The sequence below is a fragment of the Melozone crissalis genome, unplaced genomic scaffold, assembly GCF_028551555.1.
Source record: "Melozone crissalis strain CALT ecotype California unplaced genomic scaffold, PUWL_Pcris_2 ptg000004l_1, whole genome shotgun sequence".
Classification (NCBI taxonomy): Eukaryota; Metazoa; Chordata; class Aves; order Passeriformes; family Passerellidae; genus Melozone; species Melozone crissalis.
Window position 1 is genome coordinate 25,846,089 of NW_026535782.1, and position 13,071 is coordinate 25,859,159.

At 40.6% G+C, this 13,071-nt stretch overlaps 1 protein-coding gene across 10 annotated transcripts in view; it reads right to left on the reverse strand.

The window, feature by feature from the left end:
- Window positions 1-13,071, reverse strand: part of GRIP1 (glutamate receptor interacting protein 1) — a 307,729-nt gene that overhangs the window by 2,542 nt on the left and 292,116 nt on the right. For 8 of the 10 annotated variants that reach the window (XM_054270788.1, XM_054270762.1, XM_054270771.1 and 5 more), the window contains 5 exons: window positions 12,622-12,822; window positions 10,128-10,239; window positions 9,939-9,983; window positions 7,298-7,531; window positions 701-847 (listed from right to left, as the gene is read on the reverse strand). In XM_054270788.1, coding sequence (XP_054126763.1) covers window positions 701-847; window positions 7,298-7,531; window positions 9,939-9,983; window positions 10,128-10,239; window positions 12,622-12,822 — 739 coding nt within the window. The remainder of the gene's footprint in view (window positions 1-700; window positions 848-7,297; window positions 7,532-9,938; window positions 9,984-10,127; window positions 10,240-12,621; window positions 12,823-13,071) is intronic. The other 2 variants (XM_054270805.1, XM_054270744.1) reach the window with 1 other exon arrangement.

The following is a 13,071-nucleotide window of genomic DNA, read 5'->3' on the forward strand; positions in this document are numbered from 1 at the left end:
TTCAGTTCAAGTCCTCTCTGGTTTTACCTAATATATATAAATTTATTAGGCTAGTTGAGAAATAATTTGGCTTTTTCATCATAGTCCAACTTGGCACCGTGAAAAGTGTGGTGCTGAGTAAGTATTACATTATTCCAGTGACATCAGTAAGCACTTGGATTAAACACAGAAATAATTCTCAGGTTTGTATCAAGAAAAGCAAGAAAGAAAAATCTGTCTGGAAATGATGTGGGAAATTGCAGCTTCCTAGTGAGCATTTGTATGTCTCCTTTGGAGTTCTAAAATACCTAGCATTCTGAAAGAATTTGTTGCTATAAACCTGACTGCACAGGAAAATCTAGCTTTAGTGCCACTGCATAAAAGTCCAAAGCTCCATGAAGTGCTGCCTTTTCTTGCCAAGAAAAGAAATCTCAGAAATCTACGCAGCACAGCCTGTGGTGCAGAGCAATTATGGTCATTTGTCCTTCTTGATCCCCCTACACACATCCCTTCCCAGCAGAAATACAAACAAACAGTGGTACTCATTATTTAATAAGCAACGTAGATTACAGGGCTGTTCCAAGTAACAAAACTGAAAAAGTACAGTTTTCTACAATCACATCTCCAAAGACACATACCCAAATACCCACAGTGTGGTCATAAAAGTGATCTGTATGTCATGTCCCTTCATGCTAGACCTGCACAGTGCCAGAAACATTACCTGTAGAAGTCTGTCATATGGTTTTAAACCTCCCAGATCACCAGGGCCAGCTGGTCGAATGTTTTTAACATACACTCCTTTTTCCAATAAACCATCTGAGACACTGAACCCAAAGTCTTCTCCATCAGAGTCCTTGTACAAAGTTACCTGTGGAGGAGAGGTGATGTGATGAGAAAAAACACTATCCTCCCATTTCTACAAGCATGAAGCAGGTTCTCTTCCTAGGATGGTTTTGGTGATTTTTAATTTTTTTTTTCACATTAGAGAGATCACTTACCTACTATTTGGTACTTACAGATTAAAAGTTGTCGCCATTTTGACATTATGTTAATATTCTCAGAAGCCACCTTTTTCTTCTGTAAATAAACAGCCCTTTTCATTTCTGCTTGTCAGCTGGAAATTTGTGGTATTTAGCCACCTTTTCTGGTGTCACTTTTTCATTCTTAGTGTTTTGTCTCTCTATTCTTTAGCTGCCAGGATCTGAGTACAAGATATGGCTTAGTTTTGCTTTAAGTACAAAGATCTGGCCTCAATCAAACAATTGGTGTTGTGTCTTGCAATCAAGGGAATGAAGACTATTGTCAGTTTAAGCTCCAGACTGCCTGGTAGTGGTCCACCCAGTAAAGCCTAACCTCAGAAGTGCTCAGTATAAGAGTTATAATGCAATCTTTTAAGGAAGCACAAATAAGGCTCCTTCTGAAAGAGCTTGCAGGCAGTGTTCTTATAGTTACATAACCATGAGGTGGTCATTAAAAAGCAGGAAACAGAAGATGAAACAGTTGGGAGAAGGCTTTTCAGTTATTCAGAAGATAAGTCCTCACAGATAGTTCTGTGAATTTAGCTATTTGACAGATAAAGACAGAGACTTCTTTGTGGGTAAGTGGCATGCTTTTTTTAGGTTTTTATTTTTTTTTGGTCCTCCCTCATATCAGGGGTGCTGACCCATGCAAGTAAATTGTGTGAGTGGTGTGCCACTGTGCAGAGTTACAGTTGCACAGTCAAACCCGTGTTTTTAAGGCTGTAGCATGTATCACCTTTCATTCAAAATGCTCTGATTTTATCATACCTTGGCTGATAGAAAGGACATTAACTGTTCCAAAATTTTGTAATGACTTGGTACAAATAATGTTCCATGTGTTGCATCCTTGTGTGTGCACCAGCCACTGAATTCCTTCCTGATGTTTCTGAATTGCAGAATCATTTGAATTGAAGGGGACTTTGAAAAGTCTCTAGTTCAGTGTCCTGCTCAGAGCAGGCTGAGGACATGGTCGGTATTTCACAGGAGGACGCCAAGGCACAGCAGTGCTGGGGCACAGCACTGGTTGGTGCTGCCTTCAGAAAGCTGCTGAGCTCCTGTTTAAATTGCCAGTGTGAAAAGGTATGCCTGATCAGACCAGTCTCAAAACAGGAGAAAGGGTTTGGGTTGCTTTCCTGCTCTCTGCATTTTTCTTGGCTTGGGTTTAGGGGTGTATCAGCCCTGCTGTGACCAGAATGAAATCACACTCCCTAGTAGGTTTGGTAGCTGTGCTGGGCAGCAGTTGAGAGAAGCTGGACACAAGGGCAGTGGCTGAAGCAGTAGCACCATTTTCTCTGTAATGTGGATGGTGCATTGTGGGGCTGCTGTGAAAACACCAGAGCCTTGTGCCATGGGGAGCACCAACACCCCCACGTGGTGTTCGTCCCTTACTTTACCCCAGCTCCTCCTCTTCCCTTGTTTTTATCCCCCTGAACAGCCCTGCAAAGCAGAAAGCCACACCTAAAGTCCCCTCAGGCTAAAGGTTTTCTTCTTGCCAGGGACATTTTTGGGTATGAGCTGTCATTTCATACTTTGCAGGGACTGTGGAATTTAAGTTTCTTGCCTTCTCTTCCCCCATCCTCCTCCAAGATAACTTCTTGCTGGATCTGTCATATGTCCTCCATCCCTGCATGAACTTTAGGAGTCAATGGGCATTTTAGCTACTGAAAAACCTATCTGCAAATTCACAGTAATTAATCATAGAATGATTTTAATTTGTATCAACAGATGCTATTATCAGCAGGACTCTAGGGAAATTCTAATAATTTGCTATGAACAGAGGCTTTTGTTGGTGATATCACAGCATGTTTAACATAGCTTTAATGAAGAGTGTGTTTGAAGCTGCTACAAAAGTGCTGTAAGACCACCATTCTGCAAGACTAAAAACAAAACCAAAAACAAAAGCAGGGAGATATATTTTACTGATAGATTTGGATTTGTACTGCCTGGCAGAAATTAAAAATAACAAGCTCTGGACCAAGACTCAAATTCCCTTCTTGCAAAGTAACTTTTTTTATCCTCATCATCACAAAGGACAGAAGTTCTTCAAGTTAACTGCGTCTTCAAGAAGCCTTGAAAAGTTAATGTAAAAATGGGATACAATGCCTAAGAGAAGCAGACTTGAAATATTCTGTCCTGTTCCAGCACAGGTGGCATGTTTTTTAAAAGGAACTTCTCTTTTCCACTTACTCCTTTTCTTTTCCCCTTCTTCAGGCACTGGAGTCAAATGGAGCTGGATCCAGCCCCAGATGAACAACAAAAGCACATGAAAGAGGGGACTCTCTGAAGCCATCCAGACTTCATTCTTGTCCTAAGACAGGATCAACTGCACCTAAGGCATTTCAGAGATACATTTATCTGCCCCACATTTTCAAATCTCCGCTGATCAAGATTCCACAGTCTATTAAAGTAATCCTTTCTAGTCATTCAGATGTTTCCCTTGGGTCTAAACTAAAACACCCTTGCTGAGGCTTAAGCCTGTTGCTATCCACAGAGATCAAGATCACTTTATTCTGTCTTTCTCTGCAGTGATGTGAAATAAGGCTTATTTTTCTCTGGATCCTGTCCATATGGTCAACATCTTTCTTTAAGTTTCAGATCCCATACTGGACTCTATTACAGCCAAGACCTTCTCGAAGCCAAACTGGAGTGCAGAATAGCTCACCAGGGATGGTGGTCCCATTCATATGTTCCACGCCAGAGTTGCTTTTTTCCCTATATTCAGTGAGTGATCTATCATAAACAGCACACACATAAATCCAGCTCTAGACACCCACAGGAAGAGCCATGACACATTAGCACACCTTAACCTGGATCTTGTCTTTAATAATGCATGTGTACTTCATGCCCACCTTGTGAGACAAAAAATGGAGCATTTCAAATTACAAAGGGCATGAAAGAGGGGCTTTGCTCTAGAGAGTCAATGGGAAGAGACTGCAATGGAGCAGGCAAGGCAGGGGACAAGGATGGGCATTGGGAATGATCATCCCGTCGTTTATCAATCACAACTTACACATTTCAAAATATTTCCTGAAGCTTGTGGTTCTTCAGATATACAGATCCTAGATTTTTACAACCTGCTCCCCTTATGGCTATCTTCTCTTGACTTTTGCTGTGCTTAACAGGAGCTTGGAACTTAAAGAAACTGATGCTTGCTTCAGGCATGAGATAGCAATTTAACTTTGTTGCATGTTTGACAGCTGTCACATTTTTCAGATGGAAGTCATCTGCAGACAACTTTCTTTTGTATTAGAGGTTATAATTTTTGGGCTAATTCTTCCCAGGGTAACATATATTCTTCAAAGATAATCTCTGATAAAAGCCTTGCTATCTGAAATACTCAATTTCTACTCAATAATGGGTATGGACAAAGCCCTACCACAGGTTCCTCATCTTGACTTGCAGCAACCCTCTCTGAAAGGAATAAAACTGCAGACAATTCACACAACACCTAAATCATGCTGGTTTATTTCTATTGCTGATCACAACTCTTTGGAAGGTCTGATCTCAATAGCAAAATCTCCATCTGGGTGATATATTAGACTTTTAAATTTATATCAGGAGCCTAAGGGAAAAAGAAAGTGGATTTGGAAATTTAATTCATATTTCATAAGCAATTAAATAGTTACAAATTTAAAACACAAGCTTATACATTTTGAGTCTGTGCCTATGCCTCTTCTCCCTCTCAAGTCTATGGGAAAATGCTTAATTTAAATTCATACATCTTGCACAGATCAGCTATTGAGATATTTTAACTGACTGTAATTTTAGGTTAATGACTACTTGTAATAATAATATTGAAAAATTATCTGATCCTAGTGCATATTTTTGCTCTCAGAGGAAAGTGTGCTCTATGAAACTTCTAAAAAATGGTCTGCTATGATTTTTATAAAAATATTAATCTATATTATTATCTAAGTAGATAAAATCATTAAAGGCATTCATTAAATTTGGGTACTGATATAGCAATACACTATCCAGCTAAATTAAATGTTATTAAACCATCTAGAACAAATGTTTGAAGAGATTTGTAGGACACTTATCTCAATCCTATTTTCCTCAGGACACAGACAGTTCAAGAGCACAGCTGGTGAATGCAATGCAGAAGGAAGGAGCAGTGAAGAATTCAGGCTGCTTTGCTGCAGAGTGAGCTCTGACCTGTGGGCACCCAGGCCCTGCCTCAGCAGGGATGCAGACGGGTCACAGTGACACAGGACAGTGGCACCTGCCCTGCCCTGCCCAGACACTGGCACAGCTCAGCCAAGTACAGACTTCAGAATCTGCCAAGGGAGGTCTTAGACAAGCTGTGTCTTAGCTTGTACCTCAGAACTGCCCATACCATCACATTTTCCCAAGTCTTCCTATTTTTCAGTGGCCCAGCTAATTAAGACGTTTGCCTGCAGAGGGCAGAACACGTTGCCAGCAAGAGGATACATGAAAAATACTTCAACCAAAGCATTTCCCTGACAGTGAAGTCATTCCTATGGCATTGCAGCTCTTTTGGAAAACTCTGGTTGAATAAGCTGTCCAAAGGAACAGGGTATTAAACTAAAGGTCCAATACAAAAATGAACATGAATACATGAGAGAAAGTAGCAGGCACACTGCTGCACAAGAACCAGCAGGAAAACTAAAAAGTGAGAACTTGCTCAGGTAAAAAGCAGTCCATGCTGCCTGGGCTAACCTGCGTGTGTCACAGGGGTACAACCTCACTTTGGGGAATCAGAGCACAACATCCAGTCACTACTTTCTATTTTTCTTGAATGACTGTAAGGATTTGGAAAATCCTTGGTACAGGTTCAACGTTTAGATTTTTTAGAGAGGAAATGACTCTTCTCTGGGTGAAAGAACAGACAGTAAAAGCAAACTCAGCATCACTTCAGCAGACAGGGGAAAAGTGGGTATATTGTCTGAACAAAATCTGGAAATTACTCCAAGGGAAGGTCAAAGCAATATTAGAAATAGTCAGCTGAAGCAAGAGAAAGCTCATGGACAGGTTATTTGTACTGCCCAGGACTCAACAGCTAGTTCCTATCACAGAATACCACGGACTCATTAACAGAAATCTCAGGACCCCTTTCCAGGTAATGATTTATTTTAACATGGAAGGCTGGCTTTGTAATCCAGAGCTGTGCCTTTGCTGAATGTGAGCACACTGTGAAATGCCTACTGGCATACTTTGGTTTTATATTTCACATTTATTCACCACTCAGAAAAACTGAGCCCAGTACCTAACTCCACTGATCACATCAAGCTGGAAATAGGAATAGCTTAAAAGTATCCCAACACATCCTTATTGATAACATACATTGGCAATGACTTAATTTACCATATGAGATCAATTCTCTACTACCTTGTATAAACATTCATTTAGCCCATGCTCAGCAAGTCCTTACACTGCTGAACTCAACTGAACTACAGACTAAACTCAGGCAAATCCACAGGGCTTAGAAACCAACCCAAATCGCTGGAGAATGACCAGGTGACATATTAATGAAATATCCCTTTGTTCTGCCTCCTCTCTGGAAAGATCTCAGACCTTTAGGAGGAAGGTGGGTGCAGGAAATAGGATGCTCATTCCCATCAGGGAGAACAGCATTATAATGTCCCTAAAAGTTTTGGAGACTGGTTGCTCTTATGACCTCACTGGACTTGAGACCTAAAGTGGCAAGGTGTTTGCTGGGCATATCCAAACATCCTTTATCAGTACTTGCTAGGAATGCAGTGCCACCTCCATATCACTGAGTGATTCCAACCATCTTGAGCAGTGAAAAGTTGCATAGTCTGAAGATTATTTATCCTTTTTAGAGCAAAGGAATTATAAAGAAAAAAGAAGCAATACCTAATTTGAAATAACATTCTATATTATGTACATTGGATTCCTTGTATTTGATTCAAAATGAGTGTTAATTTAAAAAAGGACCTATGGGAGCCCCAAACCCTCCTGAGTAATTTCCTGAAGAAATGTATTTTCTAGAAATTAAACTTTGCTTTCTTAATGAACACATTTTGTGGAGAAGAGTTATTGGTCCTGTCAATTCAAATTACCAGCGGATGCTCCTTTCAAAAGAGCAGTGCCTTTTGAGGATTTATTGTAAAATGAAATAGTAGACAAGGATGCATCTTATTCATTTGTTTTCCCCCACAAGGATCTATCATTAATGTGTTTGTAAGAACTAATATGCACGGCCCCCAAATTACATCTGTGGAGTCATTATAAAAAGTGCTTACTGTGTTGCCATATAATTAGAGTTCATGTGCTGAATATATTATTTCAAAGCTGTCAGAAAAAAAATTACAGACCTTGTGTAACTCCACAGGAGTTGGTGACATGATTTCTTTCATTTCTTGCTTAAATTTTCTCAGAACCATGGACTTTCTCCCCACATCTGATGGTAATGTGTTGCTACGAGTAGCTTGACTGTAATGTGGCCTTACAGAACTTCTTTCCTGGAAGCTGGCTTGTCTTCCCAGATGGTTACGTGGCTGTGGGTTCTCCTGATTCAAACTCATTGTACTTCCTGACATGATTGTGGCCTAGAGCATTAATGAACAGGTTAATTTGTAACAGAGAATGTGGGTTAAGTAAGCGGTTAATTCACAGCAGTAGGAAAAACACCTCTATTCTTTGTTAGAACACAATCACTCAGGGCACAGCAAAAGGCAAGAGGATAGATGTTCAATCTGCTTGCAAGTCACTATAAAATAAAGACCACAACAAAACACAATAACAATATATGAACCCTATGGGCAAAAGTTTTCAGATGGCATTTTAAACTAAAATACTGAGCATCAGAACTGCTGTGCTTGTAAGCCAGTCCCCTGGCAGACTGAAGACTATGTAGTGCAATTGCTTACTTTAAAAATATTTTACACATAAATAAAACAACATCTAAGTTGTGGCATAATTGCATTTGCTGGAATTGGAACTACAGGAAGGCATTTACAATTCACACTGTGTGTGCAAGCTAAAAATATGTGAGCCAGCAGAATTTGTAGGTAGCTCTAGAGGCAGCATGGGCAGAGTGCCTGGCTCTACCCAAGCTCAGGGAAAACTCAGTGCAGGTGAGCTCAGTGCCTGGAAAGAAACTTTGCAGGACATGCACACTGCAAGAGTGGCTGCCTTAGCTCAGCACTTACACTGGCCCTGGTCTCACTGCTGGCTTTAATCTCAGTAAAAGCCCTTTGTTTTAGATGCAACAATACATGAAATCATGAAAGATGATGATGGGAGTCACCTCGCCCACTGTGTGGAACAGACTGAACTTTAAAAGAATCCATGCACAGCAATGAGCCTTCACCCTTGGGAAAGATTTTCTGCTCTGGGGAATGGGAGGCATATGCGCTTTGGCACAGCCACTGTGGGCACAGGGTGTGCTGAATTTCCTGCTTATTATCTCTTCTGATGGACAGCTGGAAAGGGAAATTTAAAGACCACAACCTGAACTCTGACTGGGACTGGATGCAGACAGCCTGCTTGAATGGAGAAGTAAAAAATAAAGGCAAAACAGACAAATAAATGTTTGCCTATAACTCTGGTGAGCATGTCTGTCACCCTTCCTTCTCACAGCTGCAGCACTACTTTCACTATAAGATAATGGATGGTAGCCATAACACTCTTTTGTGCTCAGTAATGACTGATATTACTGCCTGATGGAGCAAAAGCAGCCAGAGGACTTGGCAAACAACAGCCTGTTTTGCTCTTTGGCTTAAGACCTTGAAATGAAAAATGATAAGGAGTCCTTGACTACACCATGGCACTTCATAAAGCAGAGACATGGCCACTCTCAGCATCCTGTCACACTGAATGAGTCTGGCTTTCTTTTCAGAGCTGGGGGTTGTGCAACGAGGCGATGCTATAAATGGTACATCTACAGTTCTGAATTTCACTTTCGTGAAAGGCTGAGGAAAATTCAGTGTGTTGAAATAACTGAATTCTGGTCAGCATGGATGACCTATTTCTCTTTTGGAATTATCTATTTCCATATCCTTTTATTATGCTCTGAATACTGAAAACTGCAAGAGAAGCCTGCAGTACTAAACCATATCTAACTATGGAATTAAACCAGTATAACATTTTCTCCTACATTTCTCTGGTTTTCAATAACAAATATATGAGAATCACATTTTGCTACCCGAACATGCAATACAAAAGCCATAAATCTGAGGAAGTAAATTAATCTGAACTGAAAAACTTTCACCCAGTTATGCCATTCACATTCCTCCTGGCTGCTAAAGGACTTTATATAACATAAAAATGAAAATGAGATTCTGCCAGTTTTGCAGTTCTAGGAATTTAAAAGAACATAAAAGAAAATATTTTAGGACCTTTCATTCTGTAGCTTTAATTGGCAGTATGATGGTAATTGTTCTGATTAGATAACTTAGAGAAAAGGTGATTAGACAATTAAACACTCCCAAGTTACTCTGTCTCTGTTTTCTTCCCCTGATGCCCTCAGCACAATCTAACACAAAGCATGGTTAGATTTGTAATAAACTTAAGGATGAAATATGGAAATTTGTTACACAGTGAAAAAATTGCTGCATAATGAGCATTTCTCACATTGGCAGCTTCTTTTTCTTCCAGAGTGGTACGATTACAGGTAAACATTTTGAGAAGCTGATTTTCTTTTATGTTCATCTTAATCAAATTAAGTTTCAATTTAAAAGACAACCTACAACATGCTAAGAAAAGCTGCATGAAGCATCTGTCAGCGAGTGGAATGTATTGCTGCAGGAAGGTTATGCCCACTTAGAAGTTCTGTGCCATTTGCTGCCTGTACAGACAGCATCGATGGTTATGCACAGCAGAAGCTGCAAGTCAAAAGCACTGGGGTGAACATGTTCATAGAATTTTGGTTGCATTGCACAAAAGAAAACAGCTCTGGTTAGGGGCAGGGGAGGCAGCTGCACAAGCAAAAATATAAAGGTAAAGGGTAGGTACCAAGAGAGTCATGTTTCTCAAACACAGACGCCTGTCAGCCTTGTCCTGTGGAGAGGGGTTAAAGCTTTTAAATGAATTGGTGTGATTAGTGCAACTTAAAAGAAAAAAGGAGAAAATAAAATGAATGTAAACCAAACCAAAACCATTATATTTCTCTATAATTGGAAAGAAAGGTTAAGATTGTTCTACCTCTAGTTCCCTCAGAATTCCTGACTGGCCACAGGTCTCTAAATCCTCCAGAGCCTGAGACCAGAAATTTTCCTCCTGGTCAGCCTCGGTGTTATCATGGGTACCTGTGAAGCTAGATTTACAATAAGAAGTTAAAAAAATGTGGACTTTTTCCCCCCTCTAAAAATATATATTACACACGTGCCTTGCCACAGACTGCAACTTGAATGACACAAGGTTATGCAGGAGAGTGGGAGAGTGGCTGACCAGGAGAGGCCGGATGGACATGCAGAGCACATGACAGACAAGCCTTCTCATAACCTGGCAGTCACTAGCAGCTGGCAGGACCTGAGCAGCGAGTTGTTCAGTAAGGAGATAAATGGATTCCAAGAACAATTCAATACACATTTTTACTGGATTGAAACTGGGACCTCCCTATGAAAATTAATGAATTAACCAGTAGCTGTGTGTGGAGCTGCTCCGTGCAACAAATATTTGCAATAAAACCTTTCAACCTCACAGACTTCTCCCAGGCAATATGGAAAGAGTCCTCTTTTTTTTTTTGCAAACAACATTTTTCAAAAGAGGCTTGGTGGGGCTTTTTACCTGATTCCTTCAGCCTAAGCTGCATTTATCAATTTAAGCCCACCTGATTGCCATAATAGAAACTGCTCCAATCATTTCATACATAAACACAGAGAAACTTTCAGGGATGCCACTGTCTTGCATGGAAACTTAGGTCTCTGGTGTTTCATAAATGCACCCAAAGCCTTATTAAAAGCACTCTTGAGCAGATGTTGGTAACAGTGATGCTTAGGGTAGCTGCTCAGAAAGTGAGGTCTGATAAAAACCTCCACTCTGGGCTGCGGTGACACAGCCCAAAGCAACACCTTTACAGTGTATGTGTGTACACAGGGAGGGAAGCAGGAGGGGGTTCTACCTTAGCAAGGGGAAGCAGCTCAATAAAGGTTCACACAAGCATCAGAGCTGCTGCATGGGAGAGGGCTGATTGTGTGAAAGGCACAGGGGAAGAAGGATGAGGAAGGAAAGTGACAATTTGCCCTTTTGGTGGCAGCAAGCTGTTACTTTGGAGCAGCTGCCCATGGACTGCAGCTAGTGGTGCTTAACCAGCACATAAACAGAGCAAACACTATTATGGAAGCATCTGAGGCCTTGCTTGACAAACAATGTGTTACTGAGAATAGCGTGAATGTAATTCTGTTTACAGAACAGCTTTTAAATAGGAGAATTGCCCAGCCCAAGGGAGAACAGCTTGAATGCTTCACACACATGATACTCTGCCTCAGAGATGCTTTCTTACAGCTACAATCAGTCAAGCAGACAATGGTCAGCCATTTCAATCTCTTATTGCAATGATTCTCCACCTAGCATCAGTGTCTCTTCTAAGATATTGCAATAGATACAGCAATGGCAAGAATACCTACTCAGATCACAGATGCAATTCCTCCCAGGCAAGACAAGAAAGTATTTAAAACATGATTTTAGAAAGATCCTTGACTTCTGAAATGAGCTTTTCCCATAAATCTATGTACTTCTTTCAACAGTCAATTCTGAATATAGATTAATTTATCCATTACAATATCTCTTGTTATATTGCACATTAATGATATCAAATGGAGTTTAAGCTAATGACAGGATAATTTGAGGCAATTGTCTGCGACAGAAAAACCTGGATTTCCTAGAACTGGAGGTCCATTTCTTCTCTGACTTCTGTGAAACAGAAAATCATGATGCCTCTATGTCTGGACTTCTTAGTGGAAAAAATTTCTTTTTCAGCTCTCCTCTCCTCTTGCGCTCTTTCTCTGAGTCTTGTCTCCTGGTGTGTGAAATCTCAACTTTTGCATCTTCATTACAGCCACATGAGTAACTTGTAGCTGAGCTACTACACCAAAACACCAGAAGAGGTACCAAAATAATTTACCTAGATGTCTTTTTTGTCTAAAACCTGAGGGATTGATTTTAAAACATACGAAATATTGTTTGATCCATAATGAACATATTTGGTTTTCTGACGCTTTTTTAAAGAGCTGTCAGAAATAGATACATGAAAAGACTGAAGGAAAGGCAGTAGGACAGACAATGAAGACATGGGTATCTGATTTGGTTCTCACTCCCGTATGAGGGACAAAATCTTTGTGTTTTTTAGTTTTCTTAATCAGGAGGTTCTTGGATCTGGCAGACTCGTTCCTGTAAGCATTGATGTTTTAATGTGTTAAACATTTTCTCTGGAGCAGGAACTGTGACAGACTTGTCCTACCTGCCAGTGATAGGTAGACACCAGGCTAGAGAGTGGTTTAAGCTCTCTGGTTTCCTTTGCTTGCCCACTGAAATTTCTGTCAATCAACAGCAAGTTAATGTGGTCTTTTCTGCTTTTACCCTGTTTTTCTCATTTCAAGTGATTTTCCTTTCTTCCCTTGTCTTCTCACACCCCCTGCCCCCCACCTCTGCCTCAGCCCAGCTGGATCTCACTTCTGTGCACTTTTTGGTTTCCTACCTGGAAGTATTCCACTCTTCCAGCTGTCCCCCACCTTTCCTTTGCCCTCCAGAGGCACCTTTCCACATCTTTCCCTCTTTCTTCACGCTCCTGATGCTCTCTCCACCTGATCTTTCTACAGATGTTTGCTTTAAATGGTTTTCTTGATTCTCTCCCAATGTCTCAGTCTCCTTCTGTTGCCACGCATTCTTGGAAGCTGTGCTACACAAAAAAAGGCAAGAAAAAATTACTTTCTACAGCTACAGAGGGAGAGAAGTTGTTCAGCTAGAACTACAAGAAAAGTGGTGCTTGTAACAGGCTTGGAGAACAGACACAGCCTTCTCAAACACTCCAGCACTTGGGATAGCAACACCAGCAGATGTGGCACCATCCATTTTACAGATACAGCATTAAAGTAATCGCTATTTTAATGTGTACTGTATCTCTCAGGTGTAAGTCATAGTGACAAGC